Source organism: Myotis myotis, unplaced genomic scaffold (genome assembly GCF_014108235.1).
Source record: "Myotis myotis isolate mMyoMyo1 unplaced genomic scaffold, mMyoMyo1.p scaffold_m19_p_2, whole genome shotgun sequence".
Lineage (NCBI taxonomy): Eukaryota > Metazoa > Chordata > Mammalia > Chiroptera > Vespertilionidae > Myotis > Myotis myotis.
The window spans coordinates 34,124,118-34,151,446 of record NW_023416324.1 but is presented as its reverse complement, the minus strand read 5'-3'; the positions used below and the strand labels follow the sequence as shown (position 1 = coordinate 34,151,446).

General features: G+C 35.8%; 1 protein-coding gene across 1 annotated transcript; it reads right to left on the bottom strand.

The window, feature by feature from the left end:
* Positions 1-410: 410 nt before the first annotated feature.
* On the bottom strand, positions 411-27,329 carry CUNH1orf185 (chromosome unknown C1orf185 homolog; the record flags this gene model as incomplete). The annotated part of the gene is given in 7 exon segments (XM_036347374.1): positions 411-587; positions 589-610; positions 612-888; positions 2,293-2,329; positions 19,620-19,755; positions 24,544-24,649; positions 27,317-27,329. Coding segments are annotated over 7 exon segments (768 nt in total), but the record flags the coding sequence as incomplete, so codon positions are not given.

Genomic DNA, 27,329 nt, shown 5'->3' with positions numbered 1-27,329 from the left:
GTGGGGGTCAGTTGGTTGGGCTTCATCCTGGCACCGAAGCTTGCTAGTTCTATGCTGGGTCAGGGCACATGCCCATGTAGAAGGCTCAGTCCCTGGTGGGAGACATGCAGGAGGTAGATGGTTGATATTTCTCTCTCTCTCTCTCTGTCCCTCACCCTTTCTCTCTCTAAAAAATTAAAAAATATCTGACCTGAAGATTTCTTAAAGTATTCCTTCTGTATTATGAAATACACTTGCATTATTTTGTACTATTTATTATGTCCTTTGATGAGATACGAGGAGTTAAGCTTAATATTCATGATATCACTCTAGTTCTTCCTATAATTTTGTTCTTAGGAATAAGAATCAGCAAAGGAAATAAGACCACTCTATGGGGAAAAAAAAAGAAAAAAGAAAAAAGAAAAGAAAAGCAATATTAGCATGGACATGTTAAGAGACTCAGAAGCTAGTGATTCAGTTTTAACTCTACTGATTTTAGTGTATACAAAGTTCCAAAAGGAAAGGCATTCAATATTATGTTGAAGGTTTTATATTTCAACCTCCGTATTTCTTCCTGAAAATATTTCCTTAATGCTGTCATATTTTTTTATCATCATAAAGTGTCATATTCAGTACATTCTTCTAATGGAGTGGTTGACGGGTATGGAAATCCTTTTTCTGTTAGAGGTTCCTTGAGAAAAGATATTGCAGAGCTCCTTTTCACTAGAGAGTCATCAGAATACCAGTCATCAGTTGCTTCTATAGTTTCGCTGTAATAAGAATCAGATGGTAACGTCGATGAGCTTAAGGATGTATTGCTGCTCTTCACTGTTGAGCTGGTCTCTGTAGGGTCATAAGTGACCTTTTTTGTTGCAAGGCAGTATTCATCTTTAGAGTGATCTTTAGTTGCTGTAAAAGAAAATTAGATTTACTATGAATATTACAGATTCATGAGCCAAATCTTAATTATAAGGACAATGTTTCTGTTAAAAATTAGAATCTTGCCCTGGTTGGTGTGGCTCAGTGGGTTGGAGCATCGCCCTGTTCACTGAAAGGTTGCAGGTTTGATTCCCAGTCAGGGCACATACCTAGGTTGTGGGTTCCATCCCCGTTGGGGCCCATTTGGGAAGCAACTGACCAATGTTTATCTCTTTCTCTCTCTCTTCCTTACCCTCACTAAACTCAATAAACATATCTTCATGTGAGGATAAAAAAAATCTTTTTAGGGCTATAATGGACAATAGTGAAAATTCTGAGTTGCTATCTTCATATGTACAACGTTTAATATGTAATTGGGAATTAGCAATATTTTTATGATAATCAAGAGTAGAAAGTCTATTCTAAATAAAATCAAGCTATAAACAGAAGAAGATTCTAAACAGGATAGATATATCAGTTCTGGAATATCCCTTAAAATTAGAAAAGACAGTTTCTTAACTATTTATTGCTAAATATTGCCTTATTTTTAAAAAATGCATGCCTCCTTGAGTAGGCAGATTACTAAATGTTTGGTCTGCATTTGGTCTCATAAAGGGCCTATGAGTTGGCTTTATATCAGTAAAAGTAACAACTAATATTCCTATAGTGTCTTACAATTACAAAGCAGTTCGATAGATTTCCAGATTTCATTTATACTCTCAGTAACTCTTTACGATAGTTATTATTCGCTCCATTTTACAAGAGAAGACTGAGAATTAGAGAAACAACTCACCACAGATCACATGCAAAATGGACTTCAATCTATATTTTTGTTACTCTAATCTCATGCTTCTCTTATTATATTATTTATGCTGAAAGTTGGTATTTAAAATGTTGTTTTGGAGAAGATCACATGTATACAATATCCTAAAACATCTTTTACTATATTTTACATATTAACTTTTGACATTAATGTGTAATAATTTTTAAAGCTCTTTTAAATACCTTGTTACATTTTATAGTTAGTATTTCTAAAATTATGTAGGAGGACAATATTTTGAGACACTAAACATAATATATACTATTTAAAGGGTTATAAAACACTTAGGTCTTTTGACCCTCTGGCATTACTAGATGGCAATGACTATGATACCTTTGGGTATAAATAAAGAACAAAAATTAAAATTTCACATTTTAATTTAAGATATAACATTGCAAGTTTTGTTTTCTAAAAAATATATGCCCATTCACATACTAATAAATTAAGGTTTTCCTTGAATTTTTATAGTTTTTTAAAATACTCATAACATTTAGGATAGCCTCTTGATTTTTTTAAGATGTGAATTGCTCTAAGTTGATTACAATTTCTTCTAATAAATTTTTGAGAACAAGTACCTTTTAAATGTGCTGTTTCCTTTTTTCTTTGCTCCTCCTATATAAAAAAGTTATTTGTATTTAAAAACTGAAGAGTTTTAAAGTAATTTCTTTAATATATTTGACTTAATACTTAAGAATAATATATTCTAACAAATTTTTGATGGAATAATGTTTTCTTCCATGATAAGAATTTATTTCACCAAAATTTATTGACAGAAAAGAAAAAGTGTTGAGGTTCATTTAAAAGAATGTGGACTGGTTCATGAAGGCAGTCTTCAGGATAGGGATTCAAAGGGTGAAATAGAGTTAAGCAGGATTACTTCTCTCCATCCTCAGAGTCACTTGGTTAGAACTAGAGAGAGCTAACAAAGTAATTAGAATTCCTAGACTTACTCATTTCATTAACTAATAACAACAACAAAGTTAATTCTGGCTGAAGGCTTTTATAATAATGCAACTATTCTTGTGAAGCAAATAAAACGTTTGATGAAACAATACATTCCAGATGTGCTGTGGGAAGTGTGATGTAGTAGTTCTCAAACTTCAGGACGTCAGAACCATCTGTGTGCTTGTTAAAATGATGATTCTTGAGCATCCTATAAGTCCCTACTGAAACATGTTCTCTGGGAATATGCACTGGAACATACACTGCAACTGTTCCTGATGCAGGTTACCTTCGACCACTAGAAAAACAATGCTAGTGCAGACGGTGTTTGGGATGGAGCAGATGAAGTTGAGGCTGGAGAGAGAAATTGTCTTTTGTATTCTGGGGAAACAGTGTTTGTGCTGATCTGCATTGTCCTGTGTACCCCTCCCCTACAATGGGCTTGCTTAGGATATAGTACATATATAGGATATATATAAAGCTAATATGCAAAGTGTTCTCTCAGGAATTCGACCAGGAGACCAGGAGTTCGCTTGCTCATTATGATGTGCGCTGACCACCAGGGGGTGGCGCTGAACATGGCGGGCGACCTGTGGTAGCAAGGGAAGGAGGAGGTGGGGAAGCAGGGCGGCAGAGAACCTGATTGGCCCTGATTGCCAGCCAGGCCTAAGGACCCTATCCCTGCACGAATTTCATGCACCAGGCCTCTACCACTTTTTCAATAACCAACTTTACTTCTTTGTCACTTTCACCTTTTGTTAATATAAATGCCAGTATAGGCTGCTGATCTTACCTTGTCTAAATTTAGGACCAATTCAATTTGTGACTCCTATGTAAATTATTTTAGAACATTGCTTCTCACACATCAATGTGCCACTGTATTATCTGAGGAGCTTGTTAAAATGCATATTCTGACTCATTAGGTTCTGTATTTCTAACAGGTTCCCAGGTAATACTGATATTGCTGGTCTGGGAACCACAGAGTAAAACCCTGGACTGACTTAAATTCTACCCAAACTAAGGTAATAATAAAATGGGCATTCTTATATTTGTTACATATAAATAGGTAGAATTTCTCCAGAGAGCAATTTAACAAATCTACTTCTAGAAATTAATTAGCCAAATAAATAACTTTGGATTTGTGTAAATATTGTAATATACTCATCACAACATTATTTGGTATTTTCGAAACCTAAAATTAAAATTCTTAGGAAATAGTTAAATGTATTTTATTGCATAGATATTAGTACAATAGAAATTCTTTCAACTATTAAAAATGATGCTATAGTATCAGAAGGACTCTAAAAATATGGGGACATATCAAAAAGAGAGGAACAAAAAAACAAAACAAAACAAAAAACGAAAAGAGAGGAACAGTCTTGAAAGGGTGCCCACTGGTTAAATTTGTGAAAATTTGAGCATCAAAATAATGATGGTAATGAATTTTGATCTGCTGATATGTAGAAATCCATGAGTCTCTACTGATAATAAATAAATAAAATAAGAAAGAGAGCATCTTCTTCACAGTAGAAGCCAAATGATAAGCAGATGGTAGAATTGGAAAGATCGTCACTTTGCTATAGTTTTGTAAAGACTAGCTCAGGCAAGAATAATTTCGATAGCTAATATGTAGAGTTTGATGAAAAGAAGTGTATTCACATGGTTTCAAAGTGCCACCACAGATTCTTTATTAATTGCTAGGATAAAAATAGGAATAATATGTTGTGGGGAAGAACAGACATCATCTTTGTGATTAACTAAAATTACTGATGAAGAGCAGATGAACACTCTATGCCTCCAGGTGCGATAAACTGAATTTGATCACAAGGAAAAGTCAAACTGAGGAACAGTCTATGATCTATGAAATGACTGGCCTGTATTGTTCAAAAATGTCAATATCATGAAAGATGAAGAAAGGAACTTTCAAAATATTTTGAACTGAATAATGATGAAAACAAAAATAAGAATTTGTGGGAAGCAAAAGCAATGCTTGGATGGAATGTGAATATTAAATGCTTATATTAGAAAAAAAGAAAAGTCTAAGAATAATAAAGTTGAAAACTCCCTAACAATACTATAATCAGAAATAAAGTGCCATCACTAAAAATTCTACAGATATTAGAAAAATAAGAGGATGCTATTAAAAATTGTATGCCAATAAACTTAACAGAGATTAAATGGAAGCACTTTCCATTCATTTTGTGAATAATTGATATTAATGTTTAACAACGATATTACAAGATAAGAAAATTACAGAATAATATCCCTTGTAAACATAGATGCAAAAATTATTTAAAATATATTAGTAAATCAAATCCAATGAGGTTTTTTCCTAGGAATACAGGTTGGTTGAACATTTGAAATTCAATGTAATCCACATTAACAAAATAAAAGAGAAAACCCATGTGAACAATTTCAAAAGATGCAGAAAAAGCATTTGGCAAAATTCAGAACTTCTTATTGATTAAAAAAAAAAAAACAACCTTTCCGTAAACTAAGAATAGAAAGGAATTTCCTTAACTTGACAATATTCATCTCTAAAGATCCCATAGCTAACCTCCTACTTAATGGTGAAGAGCTAAATGTATTCTAAGATTAGAAATATAAAAAGAATATCTGCTCTCAACACTTCTATTCATATTTATAGTGGAGGTCCTACCCAATGGGATAAGATGAGAAAATAAAATAAAAGCATAGAGATTGAAAAAAAAGTAAAACTGATGTGTTTTGCAGATAAAAAGATTGTGTATGAAGAAAATCTGTAAAAAACACAGAACACAGGTCAATATAAACAACAATTTTAGTAAAATCAGCAGTTCACTAAAAACTAATCTATAAACCAAATGTAATTCCCGTTCCAATCTCAACAAGATTTTTTATAGGTAGAGATAAGTTTATCTTAAAATTTATGTGACAGGCAAAAAGAACAAGGAAAGCTACAACAACGTTGAAAAAGAAGAATTAAATTAGAGGAAACATGCTACTCAATTTTATGACCCACTATACAGCTAGAGTATGGTATTGGTAGTGCTAAACATACAGATCAATGGTGCAGATAGAAAAATCCAGAAATAGACCTACACATAGCCTAACAGATTTTGACAAAAGTTGCAAAAGCCTTTTCAATAAACATTACTGGAACAATTAGCCCCACTCAAATTAATTTTGATCTAAACCTCATATCTTATACTAGTGACCTGGTACATGGATTCATGTACATTGAAAGGAAATTAATTAGAAAGTGGCCGGCAGGGCGGGACTGGGCAAGATGGGCCGGACACACCCTGGAGCCAACCTTCCAGTGGTCCCTCCCCGGCATCTGCAGAGTGAGCGGGGTCCCTCTGGCAGGTGGGGTCCCTTGGCCAGGCCTGTGGGGATTGGGCCAAAACTGGCTCTCTGACATCTGCTGAGGGGTCCCGGAGTGTGAGAGGGCACTCCTCAAAGTTGCTGTCATACAGGGGGTGGAACACAAATGCAAGTATGCAGTAAACCAGATTTAGGGCTGACAGTGACCCAGCAACAACATAACCCACGGCCGAAGGTGAAATCGCACACGGCCCCAAGATGAATTGGGCTCCTTCCTCTCTGGTTTCAGGGTGCATCACTCGAGAAACTGCTGCTGCCAAGTCACTGCAGCTTGGCAGCTCCTGCGTTGAGCGTCTGCCTCTTGGTGGTCAGTGCACGTCATAGCAACCAGTCGAATGGTTGAACAGTTGCTTAGGTTTTTATATATATGGATAGTCAAAAAGTATAAAAAACCCAAATGTTCTTCAGTTGATAAATGGGTAAACAAAATGTGGTATATCTATACAATGAAATATCCTATATAATAAAACCCTAACATGCAAAACGACCGAACGGTGGAACGATCGGTCACTATGATACGCACTGACCACCAGGGGGCAGACGCTCAACACAGGAGCTGCCTCTTGGTGGTCAGTGTGCTCCCACAGGGGGAGTGTCGCTCAGCCAGAAGCCAGGCTCACGGCTAGCAAGCACAGAGGTAGTGGTGAGAGCCTCTCCCACCTCCGCTGCAGGCAGGCAGTAAGGAGTGAGGGGTCCCAGACTGTGAGAGTCCTCAACTACAAGAGGGATATCTGATTGCAAGAGGGCACAGGCTGGACTGAGTGACCCCCAACTCCTCCAGTGCACGAATTACATGTACTAGGCCTCTAGTTATTCGATAAAAGCTTATAAAAAAGATATATTATTCAGCTATGAAAAAGAATGACGCACTGATATATGCAATAACATGGATGAACTTTGAAAACATGCAAAATGAAAGAGCCAGATACAAAAAATTATCTATTGTATGCTTCTATTTATAAGAAATGTCCAGCAAGCAATTCTATAGATACAGAAAGTACATTAATGGTTGTCTAGGCCTAGGACCGTTGGGGGAAAATGCAGGGGCAGCGATTGCTAAGGGTATGGAATTTCTTTTTGAGATGATGAAAGTGTTCTAAATTGATTGTGAAGATGGCTCTACAACTCTGTGAATATCTAAAACCACTGAATTATATACTTTAAACAGGCAAATTGTATGGTATGAAAATTATATCTCAACAAAACTGCTATATTGAAAACAAACTAAAACTAGAAAACTTTTAGAAAAGAACATAGAAGCAAATTCTTGTTGGAAATGACACTAAAAGCATAATCCAAAGAGGAAAAATGAATAAATTGGGCTTTCCAAATTAAAAACTTATGCTTTGCAAAATTCCCTGTTAAGAGGATGAAAACACTGAATGAGAGAAAATATTTGTAAATCAAATATTTTAAAAATTTGTTATATAAATCTATACATATGATAAAATAACATAGAATTATATACAAAGACAACAAGATATCTGACAAAAAGATTTGTATCCAGAATATACAATGAACTCTCTAAATTCAACAGTAAGAAATAAGTAATCCAATTAGATGCACAAAAAAGTCGGACAGATACTTCACCAAAGAAGATATATGGATGGAAAATAAAAATATGATAAACTGTTCAACATCACTACATATATTTTAGAATGGATTAAATATTTATAGTACCAAATGATTGTTAGGATGTGAAAAATATGTGGATCTCATCTTCATTACTAGTGAGCATGTAATATGGTATAGTCACTCTGGAAATGAAGCTGGCAGTTTCTTAAAAAATTAAACATGCCATATTACCCAGTAGCTGCACTCCCAGGCATTTACTGTAGCAGTGGTTCTCAACCTGTGGGTCTTGACCCCTGAAAATACATCCTGCATATCAGATATTTACATTACAATTCATAATAGTAGCAAAATTACAGTTATGAAGTAGCAACGAAAATAATTTTATGGTTGGGGGTCACCACAACATGAGGAACTGTATTAAAGGGTCGTGGCATTAGGAAGGTTGAGAACCACTGCTAGAGTAACTAAATCTTACGGTTGTTTTTTTTTTAAATTTTGTTTTATTGCTTAAAGGATTACAAAGAGTATTACATATGTCTTCTTTTTTTCCCCCCTTGGCATTCCCCCGGCCTCCCCTTCCCCCAAGTGTCTTGTGTCCATTGGTTATGCTTATTTGCATGCATACAAGTCCTTCAGTTGATCTCTTACCTGCCCCCCACCCCCACAACCCTCCCCGGCCTTCCTGCTGTAGTTTGACAGTCTGTTCAATGCTGCTCTGCCTCTGTATCTATTTTTGTTCATCAGTTTATAATGGCCTTTATTATCCATAAATGAGTGAGATCATGTGGTATTTTTCTTTCATTAACTGGCTTATTTCACTTAGCATAATGCTCTCCAGTTCCATCCCTGCTGTTGCAAATGGTAAGAATTCCTTCTTTTTTACAGCAGCATAGTATTCCATTGTGTAGATGTACCACAGTTTTCTAGAAAATCCTGTACACAAATGTCCATAGCATCTTTATTTTGTAATAGCTCCTAACTGGAAACAAAACCAAATATTCCTTAACAGGTAAATGGTTAAACAAACTATGGTACATTCACACAATGTTATACTACTCAGCAGTAGAAAAGAAAAATAAACCTATTAATACATGAATGATTTGGAGAGATTTTAAGAATATTATGATAAATGAAGAAAAGCCAATATTAAAAGGCCACATGCTATGGTTCAATTTGTAACATTCTGGAAATGAAGGAATTATAGAGATGGAGAACATATTAATGGTTGTGAGAGGTTAGGGAAAGGAAGGAGGGAGTGACTATGAAGGATAGCATGAGGAATTTCCTTTGTGGTGATAGAGTCATTCTGTATGTTAACTAAGGTGGCAGTTATACAAATCTATACGTATGATAAAATGACATAGAATTATATACAAAGACAACAATAAGCTAAGTACATGCAACCTAGTATAATCTGAGTAAGGTCTGTAGTCTAAATTTCCTGGGTTTTGCCTGACTAGCATGGCTCAGTGGTTAAGCGTCGACCTATGAACCAGGAGGTCACGATTCGATTCCTGGTCAGGTGAGAGCATATGCCCGGGTTGCGGGCTCAATCCCAGTGTGGGGAGTACAGGAAGCAGCCTAGCAGTGATTCTCTCTCATCATTGATGTTTCTATCTCTCTCCTTCTCTTTTCCTCTCTGAAATCAATAAAATATATATATATATTTTTAAAAAAACAAGCCTTTTTAAAGAACTAAACAAGCTGCTTTCTAAATGATATGGAGCCCTGGTTGACTTGGCTCAGTGGATAGAGCATTGGCCTGGGGACTGAAGAGTTCCGGGTTCGATTCCGGTCAGGGGCACAGGCTCAGGTTGCAGGCTCGGTCCCCATAAGGGGGCTTGCAGGAGGCAGCTGATCAATGATTTTTCTCTCATCACTGATGTTTTTTTCCCTCTCTCTCTCCCTCTCCCTTCCTCTCTTAAATCAATAAAAATACATTAAAAATAAATTATATGGAAAAACAAAACACCTAGAACAGCAAAAATATTCTTTTTAAAAAATCTATGGTTTTTATTGATTTTTAGAGGGAGAGGGAGAGAAAGAAACATCAATCAGTTGCCCTCCACACACTGGGGATCAAGCCTGTAACCTGGGCATGTGCCCTGACTGGGAATCAAACCACCAACCTTTCAGTGCAAGGGCTGACACTCAACCAACTGAGCCACACTGGTCAGGGCCCAAAAAGATTCTTGAGCAAAGGAAAATAGAGTTATAGGATTTACAATACTTAATTCCATCACTCACTATAAAGCCACTGTAAGCAAGACAGTACAGTATTATTTAAAGACATACAAATAGTTCACTAAAAGGAATACAGAATTCAACAAATAAACAAACATATATATAGTAGATTGATTTTCAATCAAAGTTGCAAATAAGTTAAATATGGAAATAAAGGTCTTTTAAACAAAATTTTCTGGAACAGCTGGGTATCATCATGGATAAAGATGAACCTTGACCTCTACCTCATAGACCTAGACAAAAAACCCAACATTGTAGAGCAACTAAAACAAAAGACAAGAGAATATCTAAGCAAATTTAGAAAAATAAATATTTGTTAGAAAGCATATGAATTTCTGTTAAAAGGGAAAAAAAATTATAGATTGGACTTCATTAACATTAAAACTTTCTGCCGACCAAATGATACTATTGTAAAAAAGAACAGACAAGCCACAGTCAGTGAAAACATGTTCATAACATATATATCTCATAATAGACTTGTATCAAACTTATATTAAGAACTGTTAAGTCATTAATTTAAAAACAAACATAAAAGAACACAAACAACCCAATTTAAAAATGGGCAAAAGACTTAGACAGATCATAAAAAAATGATCATAAAAAAAATCATAAAAAAAATATACAACTGACCAATGAACACATGAAAAGTTACTCAACATCTTTAGTTATCAGAGAAATGTAAACTAAAAGCATATTGAAATACCATTTCACACCCATTAAAATAGCTAAAATAAAAAATACTAATAATACTAAAGGTTAGCAAGGATCTAAAGCAACTGAAACCCTCACTTATTATGGATGGGAGTGAAGTAAGTTACAACCCCTTTGGAAATTTGTTTGGCATTTTTTTATGAAGTTGCACATATATCTACCCAAGCCCCACCAATTTCATGTTCAGGTATTTCCCCAAGAAAAGTGAAAATATATGTTCACTATAAGTACATGAATATTTAGAGCAGCCTTATTCATACTAGTCAAAAACTGAAAATAACTCAAATGTTTACATAAAGGAATACATAAACAAATTGTTACATATTCATTCAATGGAATATTACTTATCAATAGAAAAAAAAGTTCTAATACACACAGTAACATGGGTGAATCCAAAAAATGTGTGTTAAGTGAAAGAAGCCAGACATCAAAGATATGTATTGTATTATTTCATTTGTATGAAATCCAGGAATGGATAAAAACTAAACTTTGTTGGCAGAAATCAGAAAGTGCTTAATTGAAAAGGGTAGAGCTGATATGAAGGAACTTTTTCAGATGATAAAAATTTTCTGTAGCTTGTTTTGGGTGGTGATGGAATGTGTATACACTTGTCAGTGTTCATTGGAACATCTAAGGTCTTTGCATTCTATTGTAAGTAATTACATACACATCAATAAAATATTTAAAAACTTTTATCAATTTTACTTCAGTGGCATTCTTTCCCCAAATTCATAACCCTAATATAATAATGAGAAAAACATCAGATAAACTCAAATCGAAGGGCAGTTTACAAAATACATGACCAGCACTCCTTAAAATTGTAAAGGTCGGGTAAAACAAGGAAAGACATTCACAGAGCAAAGAAAATTAAAGAGACAAATGCAACATAGTGTCTTGAATTAGATCTTGAAGGAGCAAAGTACATTTGTGTAAAAACTGGTGAAATCTAAATAAAGTCTGCCAAATAAATATTGCTATTAACTAATGTAGCAATGTTGGTTTCTTAGTTTTGACAAATGTACCATGTTCATTTAATATTTTAACATTGGGGTAAACTGGGTGAAAGGTATAATAGAATGGTATATCATCTTTGCAATTATTCCAATTAAAAAGTTCACTTAAAAATCATATGCAAGAGCATAAACACGTAAATATTCCTCTAATAAAATTCCTACAAGGCTTTTGTGAAAGTAATTATGAAGCTTTATTGAAGGCTATTAAAGAAAACATAAATACAGAGAAACATCATGTTCATAGATTAGAAAATATTGTAAAGAACTGTGTGTTTTTTTCAAATTGATCTAAAACTGCATTGTAGTTCCCCTCAAGATTCCAAAAAGAATTTCAGTAAATGCCACTAGAGATTTGGACAAACATGTGGGGAAAAATGTGAAATTGGATTCCTATTTACACCAAACACAGACATCAATTCCAAATTGATTAAAGACTTATGTAGGAGAACCAAGATGGCGGCATAGGTTAACGCCGGAGTTTGCTGCCTTGAACAACTACTTCAAAAGTGAAACTAAAAAACAGAACGGACATCACCCAGAACCACAGGAACGCTGGCTGAGTGGAAGTCCTACAACTAGGAGGAAAGAGAAATGCATACGGACACTCAGAGGAGGCGCAGTGCTGAAGTCAAATTCTGAGGTGCGGAGTGCTCGGAGCGGGCTGGCGGCGGAGGGCGCGGTTGGCGTTTTCAATCGGGAGGGAGTCGCAGACTCTGAGCTCCAGATACAGGCGAGTCTTTAGGGACCCAGACTCAAACCGGAGAAGCGGGACTGTCTGGCTTCGGTCAGAGCGAGTGCAGCTTTCTCTCCGAGGTTTGCAGCGGGTGCTGGGACTCAGAGAGGCAGAGCCCCTGGGGATAGGACTGAGAGCTGCCATAACTGCTCTCTCTGGCCCACCCTGTTGATCCTGTGCGACCTGCCCCGCCCAAGCCCTGCACAGAGGCATTTGCCGGATAGCCTCAGGCAAAGGCTAGATTAGCACCTCCCTAGAGGACAGAAGTTCTCTCACTGCAGACACAGCTGATTCTCATAGCCACTTGGCCTGTAGGTCAAACGCTCCCTGGTATTAGCTACAACAATCAAGGTTTAACTCTAAGACTGCGCACAAAGACCACTAGGGGGTGCACCAAGGAAGCATAACAAAATGCGGAGACAAAGAAACAGGACAAAATTGTCAATGGAAGATATAGAGTTCAGAACCACACTTTTAAGGTCTCTCAAGAACTGTTTAGAAGCCGCCGATAAACTTAATGAGATCTACAAGAAAACTAATGAGACCCTCGATGTTATATTGGGGAACCAACTAGAAATTAAGCATACATGGACTGAAATAACGAATATTATACAGACTCCCGACAGCAGACCAGAGGAGCACAAGAATCAAGTCAATGATTTGAAATGCGAGGAAGCAAAAAACACCCAACCAGAAAAGCAAAATGAAAAAAGAATCCAAAAATGCGAGGATAGTGTAAGGAGCCTCTGGGACAGCTTCAAGCGTACCAACATCAGAATTATAGGGGTGCCAGAAGATGAGAGAGAGCAAGATATTGAAAACCTATTTGAAGAAATAATGACAGAAAACTTCCCCCACCTGGTGAAAGAAATGGACTTACAGGTCCAAGAAGCGCGGAGAACCCCAAACAAAAGGAATCCAAAGAGGACCACACCAAGACACATCATCATTAAAATGCCAAGAACAAAAGATAAAGAGAGAATCTTAAAAACAGCAAGAGAAAGAAACTCAGTTACCTACAAGGGAATACCCATACGACTGTCAGCTGATTTCTCAACAGAAACTTTGCAGGCCAGAAGGGAGTGGCAAGAAATATTCAAAGTGATGAATACCAAGAACCTACAACCAAGATTACTTTATCCAGCAAAGCTATCATTCAGAATTGAAGGTCAGATAAAGAGCTTCACAGATAAGGAAAAGCTAAAGGAGTTCATCACCACCAAACCAGGATTATATGAAATGCTGAAAGGTATCCTTTAAGAAGAGGAAGAGGAAGAAAAAGGTAAAGATACAAATTATGAACAACAAATATGCATCTATCAACAAGTGAATCTAAGAATCAAGTGAAGAAATAATCTGATGAACAGAATGAACTGGTGATTATAATAGAATCAGGGACATAGAAAGGGAATGGACTGACCATTCTTGCGGGGGAAAGGGGTGTGGGAGATGCGGGAAGAGACTGGACAAAAATCGTGCACCTATGGATGAGGACAGTGGGTGGGGAGTGAGGGCGGAGGGTGGGGCGGGAACTGGGAGGAGGGGAGTTATGGGGGGGAAAAAAGAGGAACAAATGTAATAATCTGAACAATAAAGATTTAATTAAAATAAATAAATAAATAAATAAATAAATAAATAAAGACTTATGTAGTCAAAACTATAAAACTCTTAGAAAACCATATAGAAGAGTATCTTTATGATTTTGGAGTAGGGAACAAAATAATCATAAAATAAAGGGCTTAGGCTACATTAAAAATAAAAGAAGTTTTTGTTTATCAAAATATACCACAAAAATCGTGAAAAGGAAAACCGCAGATTGGGTGAATATATAAAAATTAACATAATTGACAAAGGATTATTTATCCAGAATAAATAACTATTTTAAAGTTTTATAATAAAAAGACAAACTGATAGAAAAAGAGGTAAGATTTAAATAGGCATTTTACATAATTGAAAACCATAATGGCCAATGATCTTTAGAAAAGACAATCACCCTTTTTAGCAAGAAAATATAAATTAAAACTATAGTGAGATATCAAGAGAATGAGAAGACAAGTCATAGACTGGGTAAAAATGTTTGCAAAAGACATATCTTGTAAAAAGACTGTTACTAAAAATATATAAAAGATGCCCAGCTGGTGTGGCTCAGTGGTGGAGCACAGGCCCAGGAACCAAGAAGTCACCAGTTTGGTTCCAGGTCAGGGCACATGCCTGGGTTGTGAGCTTGATTCCCAGTAGTGGGTGTGCAGGAGGCAGCTGATCGATGTTGTTTCTCTTTCTTTAATGCAGCGGTTCTCAACCTGTGGGTCGCGACCCCTTTGGGGGTTGAACGACCCTTTCACAGGGGTCTCCTAAGACCATCGGAAAACACATATATAATTACATATTGTTTTTATGATTAATCACTATGCTTTAATTATGTTCAATTTGTAACAATGAAATTGGGGGTCACCACAACATGAGGAACTATATTAAAGGGTCGTGGAATTAGGAAGGTTGAGAACCACTGCTTTAATGTTTCTATCTCTCTATTCTCCCTCTCTAAAAATCAATAAAAACATTATATATATATATATATATATATATATATATATATATATATAAACATACATATACTCTTAAACTCAACAATTAGAAAATGAACAACCTGATTTAAAATGAGCAAAACAATTTAACAGACACCTCACCATAGAAGATATACAGATGGTAAATAAACATATAAAAAGATGTTCATCTTCATATGTCATTAGGGAAAAGCAAATTAAAAGAACAAAATACACTATATACCTATTATAATGGTGAAAATCCAAAACACTGACTAGCAAATGCTGAAGATATGAAATAACAGGACCTCTTGTTCATTGCTGTGAATGTAAACTGGTGCAGCCACTTTGGCAGACAGTTCGGCAGTTTCTTACAAAACTAAACACCTCTTACCATTCTACCCAGCAATTATGATCATTGGTATTTACCCAAATAAGTTGAAAACTTATGTCCACACAAAAACCTCCACGTGGATGTTTATAGCAGCTTTATCCATAATTGCCAAAACTTGTAAGCAGCCAAGATGTCCTTCAGTAAGGGAGTGGATAAAAAAACCTGTGGTATATCCATACAATGGAATATTATTCAGTGCTAAAAAGCAATGTGCTATCAATCCTCAAAAAGTTAGGGAAACCTTAAATGCATATTGCTAAGTGAAAAAAACCCCACAATCTAAAAGGGCTATACTATATGATTCCAACTACATGACATTCTGAATAAGGCAAAACTATGGAAACAGTAAAATGATCAGTGTTTGCCAGGGGTTAGAGGAGAGGGAGGAATGAACAGGCAAAGAACAACAGGATTTTTAGGGCAGTGAAACTATCCTATATGATACTCTAATAGTGGATTGCTCTCTCCTCCTCACTTCCATTCTCCCATTCTCTCTCTCCTACTATATAGTCTCTTGGCTATATATATATATTTTCCAAAGACCCATTGAGTGTGTATCACCAAGCATGAATCCTAATGTAAACTATGGACTTTGGGTGATAAAGATGTGTCAACACAAGTTCATTAATTGTAATAAATGTACCATTCTGGATGTTGATAGTGGGTGAGGATGTGGGGGAAGAGGTATCTGGAAACTGTACTTTTCTGCTCAATTTTGCTCTGAACCTAAAACTGCTTGGAAAATAAAAGCTGTAGTGAGATGCTATTACACAGTCATCAGATTGTCAAAAATTTAGGAGCCTAAAAATGTCAATTTTTTTGAAGATGTGGAGCAATCCTATCACTTATTCATGCCTGTAATGCATATTGATACAGCTACTTTGGAACACAATTTGTAATTATCTAATAATATTGAACATGCACATACCCCATAAGTCAGCAATTCTACTGTTAGATATATTCCCCATAGACATTTCCTTAAAGAAAAAACAAGTAAAAACAAACCAAACATCCATAACATAAAATTTGATATATTTATAAAATTGAATGCCATATAACAATAAAAATAATGAACTATGGGTACATGTGCCAACTTGAATGAGTAATATTGCACAAAAAGGGAGCCCTAAAACATACAAAATTTAATAATATATTGTTCAAGAATCTATAACATTCATGGTAAAACTGTAAAGAAAGGCAAGGACATAGTTAATTGCAATTGTAGAATAGTGGGTCCTTCAGTGAAGGGTGGGAGTGTGGGATGTAAGAGGTAAAGACTCAGGACACATCAAAGGTACTGGTAATGTTCTATTTCTTAGTCTGGGTAGTGGGTATAAAAATTCCACTTATTATTCTTAAAACTGTGTTTGTATATTCCTTAGTATGTATGTTGTATTTCACAATAAGACCTCTTTTAGAAACCAAGCTGTAGTTCTATATTAATTAAGACACATTTAAAAAATAATTTTCACCCTAGCCAATTTGACTCAGTGATTGGAGCATCGGCCCTCGGACTAAAGGGTCCTAGGTTCGATTCCAGTCAAGGGCATATACCTCCACTGCAGGCTCGATCTCTGGCTCTGGTCAGGACTCATGCAGGAGGCAACCAATTGATGTGTCTCATTCACATCAATGTTTCTCTCTGTCGCTCCCCCTCCCTTCCACTCTCTAAAAAATAAATAGAGAAAATATCCGTGGGTGAGGCTTAACAACAACGAAACAATAATTTTCATCCTCCTGCTTGTCTGTTGTTGTAGGAGAGAAAGAGGCCAACACACAGGCAGAAACTGAGATGAGAAAAAGAGTGACAATATGGAAAAGAGTCTTTTAATGTACTGAAACTGGTTGGGGCTGAGGAAAACACTATCTATACTATGTTTTATTATATCTTTCATTCTGAATTAGGTTCCTTTCACTGACCATCCAAAGTCCTAAATTTGTGTTTACTTATACATGATTTATCTCTCCCACTAGACTATAAATCTCATGAGAGCAGGGACTCTTGTCTCTCTTGTTCATTACTAAATTTCCAGTTGCCTAGAACAGTGCCTGGCATATAAGCACTTATTATATATTTGCTGAATGAACAATAAACAACCTAATTAAGATTTGGTACCTCTATATACTAGTATGTACTTCTTCTGTTATAGCACTCATAACTGCCTTTTTGTATGTATCCACCATTAGATCTAAAGACACCATTATATCAATAGTACCTAGCAAAATTCCTAGTATATGATGGGTGTCAGTAAATTCAATTAATATTAAATACATACATAGAAACAATTTTTTTGCTTTTTAAAACTTTATTTCAGCTTAACATAGAAACAGTTGTTTTCTCTGCAATGCTATCTCTATTTCAAACTATCCTTCGTTTGAAAGTCAGAGCTTTCTTTAATAACTTTCGAATTAATTTGATCAGTAAGCCTGCCTGCTTACAGCCCTTCCATAATAATAACAGTATACTTCTATGTGCTCACTATGTGGCCAGGTACTATTCTGAGTGCTTTTTATATATTAATTCATTTAATTCCCATAGCAATTCCATGGAGATGAAACCATCCTCATTTTGCAGGTGAGGAAATTGAGACAGAGAGAAGTTAAGTAACTTGCCTAAAACTACACAGCTAGTCGTCATAGAGCAACGATTCTAACCTCTTCAGTCTATGCTCTTGACCATAATTCCATAATGCCTATAGTGGATTTGTAAAGCATGTGGTAAAATCCAAAATCCTCAAACTGCAAATAAGGCTCCTCACAATGCCATCTCCCACAATGCCATCTTTTCCCACCACTCCCTTCTATAAATCCTAGGCACCAAATGTTACACAATATTTCTGAACATACTGCCTTACATAGCTACATGCCTTTGGAATATTGTCCTTTTTTCTTTTTTTCCTCTTGGAAAACTTCTATTCACTTTTCAAACCCAGCTAAATATGTCTTCTCTGTGAAGCCTTTCTTATTTTATGCTTTCTTATCTGCATTTCTTCAAGTTTTGTGGCTCTTATCACATTACTAGTGGCCCGGTGCACAAAATTCGTGCGGGGGGGGGGGGGCGCGTGTTCCTCAGCCTGGCCTGCACCCTCTCCAATCTGGGACCCCTTAGGAGATGTCTGACTGCCGGTTTAGGCCCGATCCCTGTGGACAGACATCCCCAGTGAGACATCCCCAGTCAGACGTCCTTCTCGCAATCCAGGACCGCTGGCTCCTAACTGCTCACCTGCCTGCCTGCCTGATTGCCCCTAACTTCCTCCTCCCACTGGCCTTCTCGCCCCCAACTTCTTTCCCTGCTGGCCTGATCATTCCCAACTGCCCCCCCACCAGGCTGCTTGCCCCCAACTGCCCCCCTGCCAGCCTGATCACCCCCCAACTTCCCCCACCCTGCTGGCCTGCTTGCCCCCAACTGCCCTCCCCTCCCAGCCTAGTCGCCCCTAACTGCCTGTGCCTCAGCCCCACCACCATGGCTTTGTCCAGAAGGACGTCCGGAAGGTCTCCTGATCTAATTAGCATATTACCCTTTTATTACTCAGATGTTCTAATTTTTCGTTTATGTTTTTTCTTCTCTACTAACTTTGGGATCATCATGTCTTATTTGTTTATGTAGACTAAGTGCCAAAACCAGTGTTGCCATATTTAAGGCACTCAAAAAATGTTTGTTAAACAAATGAATAAACATTAAGTTCAACTTGAGTTCAATATTCAAGATGTATAATGAAGCTTTGACATCTTAGCATTTTGTTGCTATTTTACTATTAATGTTATAAAACCTCTGAAGTATTTGTTTTGTTTATCTACATCACAGTTTTAAGTTTCTACTGGTCTCTCCCTTGTTTTATGTCGCACTTTTTTGACATTTAGATTAAAAAAGTTAATTATGTGTCTGCCTTTTACACTTTACTAACAAGCTAGCACCTTGAATGTAGGGTTTATATTACTGTCCTCAATGTAGCGGGGGTGGGAGGTTTGGGGGGTGGTGAGGGAGGGGGAGAGCAGAGCTTCTAATATAATGAAGGCTTAATAAATCCTTAATTTTAATTAGTTAGTTCTGTTAGATTATCTGGTTATCTGAGTATCCTCTTATCTCCATATCTCTTTCCTCTGATAGGCCTGGCAATTTTGCTTTGTTTTTCTTAGACGTTTATATTCACCCTGTAACAATCACAATATAGAGATATAGGGAGGCAACTATGCAAGGAGACATTTTCATTTAGTTTTTCAGTGTCATATAATGTAAACACTAACTACTTTGAGTATTTAAATTTAGCTCATGTTATTGTCCCTCAGACTGAAAAATAACTGTAGATACCCTTTCAAAACTGAAAGACAACAATGCTAATGACATGGTATCAAAAAAATATTTGAAAACATTGCACTCTACCTGTAATTGGAATATTCCAGTATGAAAATTTCGAGAAATAAAAACACACTGAGAATGAGCTTTACTCTCCACCTCTGATGGTCTTTGGCTGCATCTCTCATCGGTTTCTTTAAATTGGGAATTTTGAAATATTTCTCTGAAAAATATTTTATAGAGACTGTTATTTAAAATGAATTACATTATCAACCAGTTAAAATTATTTTGTTTCCAATGGTTTTACCACAAGTGTTTAAAATTCAGAATAAATATATTACTAAAAAATTTTAAAGCAAAAATCAATTTATATATTTGCTTCTGATATGTTACTGATTTCACTATAACTATTTTATTCTTAGAATGTAAATTAAAGCCCCTCTTATGCAGAGTTAATATTTATATTTTTTCTAAATTTAAAATTTTTTCAATTACAGTTTACATTCAGTATTATTGTGTTATTCTGTATTGGTCTCAGATGTGCAGTATAGTGCTTAGAAAACCATGTACTTTAAAGAGTGGTCCTTCCCCCCCCCCCCCAATATTTTAAGTATCCACCTGCTCCATACACAGTTATTACAATATTATTGTTTATATTCCCTATGCTGTAATTTACATCTCCGTGACTATTCTGTAACTACCAATTTGTATTAATCCCTTCACCTTTTCACCCAGTCCGCACACCCCCTCCCCTCTGTCAACTGTCAGTCTGTTCTCTGTATCTAGGAGTCTGTTTCTATTTTGTTTATTTTGTTCTTTAGTTTCCATATATGAGTGAAATCATATGTAACCATGAGTGTTTTTATATCCTTCTTCCTGGTTGAGAGATAATTGATTGGTTTTAATGTTAATTAATCTTTTCATAAGTTTGTCTTTAATGACAAAGGAAATAAGTGAAATAAAACTCAATGGTCAATTTTATATTGAATAATGTCTCTGACAAAAGTAAATGGAAGGAAACTAAATTGAAACTGATGACTTACAAAAGAAGGGTACCTGTGCTCTTTATCCATACAACCACAAACAATTTTGAGAGAGGGTTTAAAATAATAAGGCAGTAAATAAAACCCCAGATGATCAAAGACAGTTATGTATAAGGGAATGTAGTTTCTAACAGTCATTTTAAATAAACTTAATGATTTAAATAATAATGTTAATTGCCATTTCTTCTTTCAGAGATTCTAGAGAGTTTCCAAATTAATTCTAGAGTCTATATATGTTACTTTATGAGGTATTAACCATTAAGGTTTATTCAGTCATTGAATTCAATTACTTAACAGTTATTGAGTACTTACTAAGTGTCAGGCATTGTGCTGGGAGTTGTATATATAGTGGCAAAGGAAAATAAACAGTTACTACACTCATAGAACTGTCATTGCTCTCATGGAACTTAAACACTAGTAAGGAAGACAGACAATAAAATAATCACAAGAAAATAAAAAAAAATTGCAAGTATGGAAAGTGTTATCAAGGAAAGGTACCTGGTGCTGTGTGCATACTATATAATGAAGGGAATTAATCTGGTTAGAGAGGTCAGGGAAGGCTTTCTGAGGAAGGGATAGTTAAATTAACATGTGAAGAAAAGAGAGTAATTGTTAGTGTGGTGCAGGAGGAGAGATGTGGAAGTAAGAATATTCTAGTCAGAGAGAATATCAAGTCCAAAGTCCTAGTGGCCAGATTAGAACATTGTAATAGAAGCACAGAAAGCAAGAGAGAAAATGGAAGATAAATTTAGGGAATATGCATGGGAAGACCATGTAGGGATGTAAAAGTCATGTCATTTTTGTCTTTATCCTAAAAGTAATGGTAAATCTTTTATAATATAGTCAGGATGGGGTACAAGGGTGGGGTCACTTTTATTTGGACAATGTCTGCCTTAAGTATGGAGAAAAGATTAAATTAGGGTGATAGTGAAAGTAGGATGTCACTTATAACTTCTACTGCAGTAGTCTATGTGGGAAATAAAATTCGGATAAGGTAGTGGTAGCAGAAATGGATAGATCTCTCTCTTTCTCCCTGCCCCCTCTTCCTCCATCACTCTCAAATCAATTAAAACACACACACACACACACACACACACACACACACACACACACACACACATCACTCCCTGGTTAGTCTCATCCAGTTCTACGCCTTTAGAGAACCTAAATCTTCAGCCCTGACCTCTCTCATGAAATTCGTATATGTCAAATCCAACTGTCTATTTAAAATTTCCACTTGGATGTCCAATAGGCTTTCAAAAGTACATCCACAGCACAACTCCTAGTTTACTACCACCCCCTCAGCTTACTGTCTCCTCTAATCATCTTATCCAGTAAATGGCATGAACAGATGCTCAGTTGCTCACAGTACCTAGGTGCTAGCATTAATTTGGCCATTTCACTTATTTTTCCTTACCTCATGTAATTCAACAAGCCCTGCAACTTAACCTGCAAAACATATTCCAAACCCAACACCTTCTTCCCTTCTCCTCTCCTTCCATATTAGTCAAGGCACTATCATCCCTCACCTGGACTATGCAAAGCCTCCTAACTTGTCTCTCTGCTTTCACTCTTGCTCCATTAAAAATCATTAAAATTCAGGCTTCATAGGCAAGAACAATCTTTTAAAAATATAAATCAGAACTTTCATACATTTCCAGTTGGAGTGTACACCAACTTGGAAAAACTGGCAGGTTCTTACAAAGTTAATCATGTGATCCATTCAGGTATTTACCCAACAGAAGTGAAAGCACATGTACAAAAATATTTATACAGGAATGTTCACAGCAGCCTTATTCCTAACAGCTAAAAACTTGAAATGACCCAAATGTCCATTGACAGAGGATAAATAAACAAACTCAGATATATTCATACAATGGGATACTAGTCATCAGTAAAAAAGAATGAACTGCAGATAAAATATGGGAACATAAATAAACCTCAAAAATATGTTAAGTGAAAAAAGCAGGCATAAAGTCTATATGATTCCATTTACATGAAATTCAAGATTAGGCAAAATTAATCTATGGTGATAAAAACTAGAATAATGATGGTCTCTGAGTAGAAGGAGGGAGTAATATCTGGAAAGGAACATGAGGGAACTTTATAGAGTGATGGAAAAGTTCTATATCTTGACTGGGATTGTGGTTACATGGGAATGTGTTTGTTGAAATTCATCATAATACATTTAAAATCTATGTACTTTTTTGTATGTGAATTATATCTCAAATTTTAAGAAGTGTTTAATTCATCTATGGGTGACATTATTACCTTTAATATGAGAATACTATTATGAAGTCTAAATGAGATAACATATAAAGCACATACATGCTTAGTCTGTAATAAACATTCAATGTTAGCTATTATTATGATGAATATGTGTCATTCTCCTGCTTAAATCCTGATATCTCAAACAGTAAAATGAAACCTACATATTCTAGCCCAGTGATTTTCTTTTCTTTTTTCAATTTAAAATTATTTTATTGTTGACTAGTCCAGCAATTTTCAACCATTATGCTGCATCACACTGGTGTGCTGCAAGAATTTTTAAAACATGCTGATAGCTGACTAGTTAGGAGCACTGACCTATTTTCCCTTATACTGTCAAATAAAAAAATGACAACAGCCAATGCAATAGCTGTCTAGTGTGAACGAATCAAAATTATACCTATTTTTTGTCAGATAGGCAAAAAATATATTTTTTGGTGTGCCACAGAATTTTAGTAATTACTTAATGTGTACAATGAGATGAAAGGTTGAAAAGCAGTATAGAGTTACCCCCCCCTCCAAAAAAAAATTAAAAATGGAACTGCCTTATGACCCAGTAATTCTACTTCTGGGAATATACCCAAAGAACCTGAAACACTAATTTGAAAAAAATATATGTACCCCTATGTTCAGTGCAGCATTATTTACAATAGCCAAGATTTGGAAACAGCCTAAGTGCTCATTAGTAGATGAGTGAATAAAAAAGGTATGGCACATTTACAAAATGAAATACTCCCCAGTCATAAAGAAAAAGGTGAGGGGGGGAGGGGATCTTATCCTTTGCGAAAGCATGGATGGACCCAGAGAGTATTATGCTAAGTGAAATAAGCCAGTCAGAGAAAGACAAGTAACCATATGATCTCACTTATGTAAACTAACAAACAAAATAGAAGCAGACTCATAGATACAGAGAACAGACTGATAGCTGTCAGAGGGGAGGGGGTTGGGAGGTTGGGTGAAAAAGTTGGAGGGATTAAGCAAAACCAACCAACCAAACAAACAAAAAAACCCACAAACAACTCATAGACCCAGACAACAGTATGGTGATTACCAGAGAGACAGCAGCATGGGGAGAGGTAGGAGAGGGTAATGGGGCATAAATGGTGATGGAAGGAGACGGCACTTGAGGTGGTGAACACAGAATACAATATACAGATGATGCATATAGAACTGTACACCTGAAACCTATATAATTTTATTAACCAATGTCACCCAATAAATTCAATAAAAGAAGAAAACACCAAATTTTAGGTTAAAAGGCACTGAGGTGTTAAGTGTCTTTTTTTTCTGTGTCTGGGAAAAGACTACAGATCTTTTCTTAAGTATCTTCTGAAGAAAGGGAGTCTTCCTGTCAGTTATGTTTTTAACCTCTATTAGTAGTGAAAGCAATTTTAAATTTCTGGCCTTATACTATAATTCAAACATATGTCTTCTAGAAAATACAATAGATCTCATTATTTCTTAAAATTTTAATGCATTCAGATTGCTATTATACTATTTAGACAATCATACTACTAAAACTTCTTCCTTCAGGCTACTGTAAACATGTAAAGCTTTCCCTCCCAATCAAAGGGTCGATAACCAAATCTCAAATCACAGAACCAACACTATTTTTGTTATTTAAATTTAATACCATTTGAAAAACTCTTTCATTGGATTTATAAAAGAAAAACAAAGTAAAATATTCCGATAAACCTTACCTTCTTTTGCAAATCAGGAACCACAAAGCTGATGCCAAAGCAAAGAAACCAATTCCAAAAGCAACAGCAGAAGCAGCCAGAAAATAGGTTAAGTGATTAGAAAAACCTATACAAATAAATTATAAAAGAATATTTCATGCATGTATCTTTAATCTCTAGGTAAAATTAAATAATACATTTCAAATGATACTATATAGTGTAGTGTTAAGACATTAACCAGAAAGTTGGGAGACCTGGATTCTGCTCCTGTGCAATTCTCATAAATTTTATGATCCTAGTCATGCTGATTAGGGCCCAGTGTGCATAACTCTGACCCTGCCAGGATTTCCTTGGTTTTGTTTGTTTTTGTATGGCTGTCATCTCCTTTTTTCTGATCTAGGTTTCTCCCTTCCCAACCCAGCTGAGAATTTTTATTTTTCTGGTGTCATTCTTTGCAGTCTTCCAAAATAAGATACTTCATTTAAAGATTTTGATTATCAATCACTACAAAAAGTTAGATGAGGATAATAAAGAATAAGTATAAGGAATTTATGAAGATCTTAGGAATTTTAAAACATTTTATCCATACTTTATCTCAAAAACAGTAAAATATCATAGCCAACCCCAAATAAAAGCAATATAAAATAATAACATATCAAAGGTTTATAATTGGAAAAAGGTTATAGGATTTATAGGTATAACTCCTTCATTAAAATTGAGGCCCCGGTATTCCTAGCTGGTTTGGCTTAGTGAGTAGAGCACTGGCCTGCAGACTGAAGAGTCCAGGTTCAACTCTGGTCAAGGGCATATTCCTGGTTTGCAGGCTTGATCCCCAGTAGGGGGCATGCAGGGGGCAGCCAATCAATGATTCTCTCTCATCATTGATGTTTCTATCTCTCCCTCTCCCTTCTTCTCTGAAATCAATTATATATATACTAGAGGCCCAGTGCACAAAATCTGTGCACTTCGGGCGGGGCAAGGGGGGGGGCGAGGCGGGGGGGGGCGGGGCGTCCCTCAGCCCAGCCTGCACCCTCTCACAGTCCGGGAGCCCTTGGGGGATGTCTGACTGACTGCTGGTGGACATTCTTAGCGCTGCTGTGGAGGCGGGAGAGGCTCCTGCCACTGCCACTGTGCTCACCAGCCGTCAGCCCGGCTTCTGGCTGAGCAGCACTCCCCCTGTGTGAGTGCACTGACTACCAGGGGGCAGCTCCTGTGTTGACCGTCTGCCCCCTGGTGGTTAGTGAGAATCATAGCAACCAGTCGTTCTGTCATTTGGTCGATTTGCATATTAGCCTTTTATTATATAGGATATATATTTTTTAAATTGAGGCCCAGGTAAGAGAAGTAACTGACTAAGATTAGGTAGCAAATTAAAGCCAGTCCTCTGTTTTCTGGTTTTGTTTTTTTATTATCTTATTACCAATAATCTTAATACTAGTTTGTATTCAAAAGAAATAGGAATAAAGAAAGGTAATTATAGTCAGATTGGTCAAGTATTCATTAAGATTCTGAAATCTGCTACTTAAGCAAAAAGAGAGCTGTAGAAACTTTCACAGAAGGCTGTATAGAATTTGAAGGGCCTTAAAACAACTTAGGAATGTATTATTTGAGAACAAAAGGGTTTAAAATGATAAAACTAACAGATGATTTTTATGTGTAAGCATATTGTAAGTTCCACTAGGGATACGACATGATAAAGACTTGCTCCCATATTTTAATTTCTTCCTAAGTAATTTCCAGCTTCCAAGAATCTTAGTTTTTTCCTTAATTTCCAGCTTCAGAAATCTTAGTTTCCTGGGGTTCATATATATCTATATTTGAGAATTAATGGTACCAAGAAAGTTATATAAGGCTATATATCAAAATGATACTAATAATTTTTAAAAAGCCCTCTATAAATGCCCCATATTAGGAAGTTAATTAAATTATGATATTATAAAATGAAATGTTCTTTAATTATTTAGTGCAGGGTTTCTTAAACTCAATACTATTCATCTTTTGAACAAGATAATTTGTTGTAGGGACGGTTGGGTGTACTGTACCAAAGATGTTTACAGACATTAACAAATGTACACTGAAGGGTAGGCAAAATTGTTCCCAGTTGAGAATTACTGACATAGTGGTATAAAATGTCAGGTAGTATTAAATGATAAAAGCAAGATAGATAAAAACCATATTTAAAAAAATTTCAAGATATAGTTGTTCTCAAGTATCAGATAAGGATATCTATGAACAAAAGAAGGAAAGCAACAGAGAAATAAGTGGAGGCTAAAACCATAGGCATGTTAGGCACTGAGTGAGCTCTGGAAGCAGGAATTAGCTAGAAGCAGCAAAGAACATCACTGAGACAAGACTAAACCACTCTCTGGCACAGTGAATGGAGATATTACCAAAATCTTTTAGAGAAGGGATTCCCGAGCCACCAATAAAAGACCAAAATGGACAAAGGAGGAATCTTGGAAGTAAAAAATTCAAAAATGTTAAGATGGAGTAAACTCTTCCTTGAATACAATTAATGAAATAAAAATAGTACAAAGTGATTTGCCCAATTGTATACAGAAATAAAAATATGGTAAATAAATTATACTTGGAAAATATTAAGAGTATGTAACAAACATAAAGCTAATACGGGTTCCAAGAGAGAATAGAGAAGCAGCAGAGAAGCAGTGTTCAGAGTTATGACCTAAGATTTTAACTTTAAAAAAATTTAAATTCACAAACAGTAAATTTGCATGAGTTTGCAGTTTTATAAGTTTCAACAAATGCAAAGAGTATTTCATCACAATCAACTTACAGAACACTTCCAT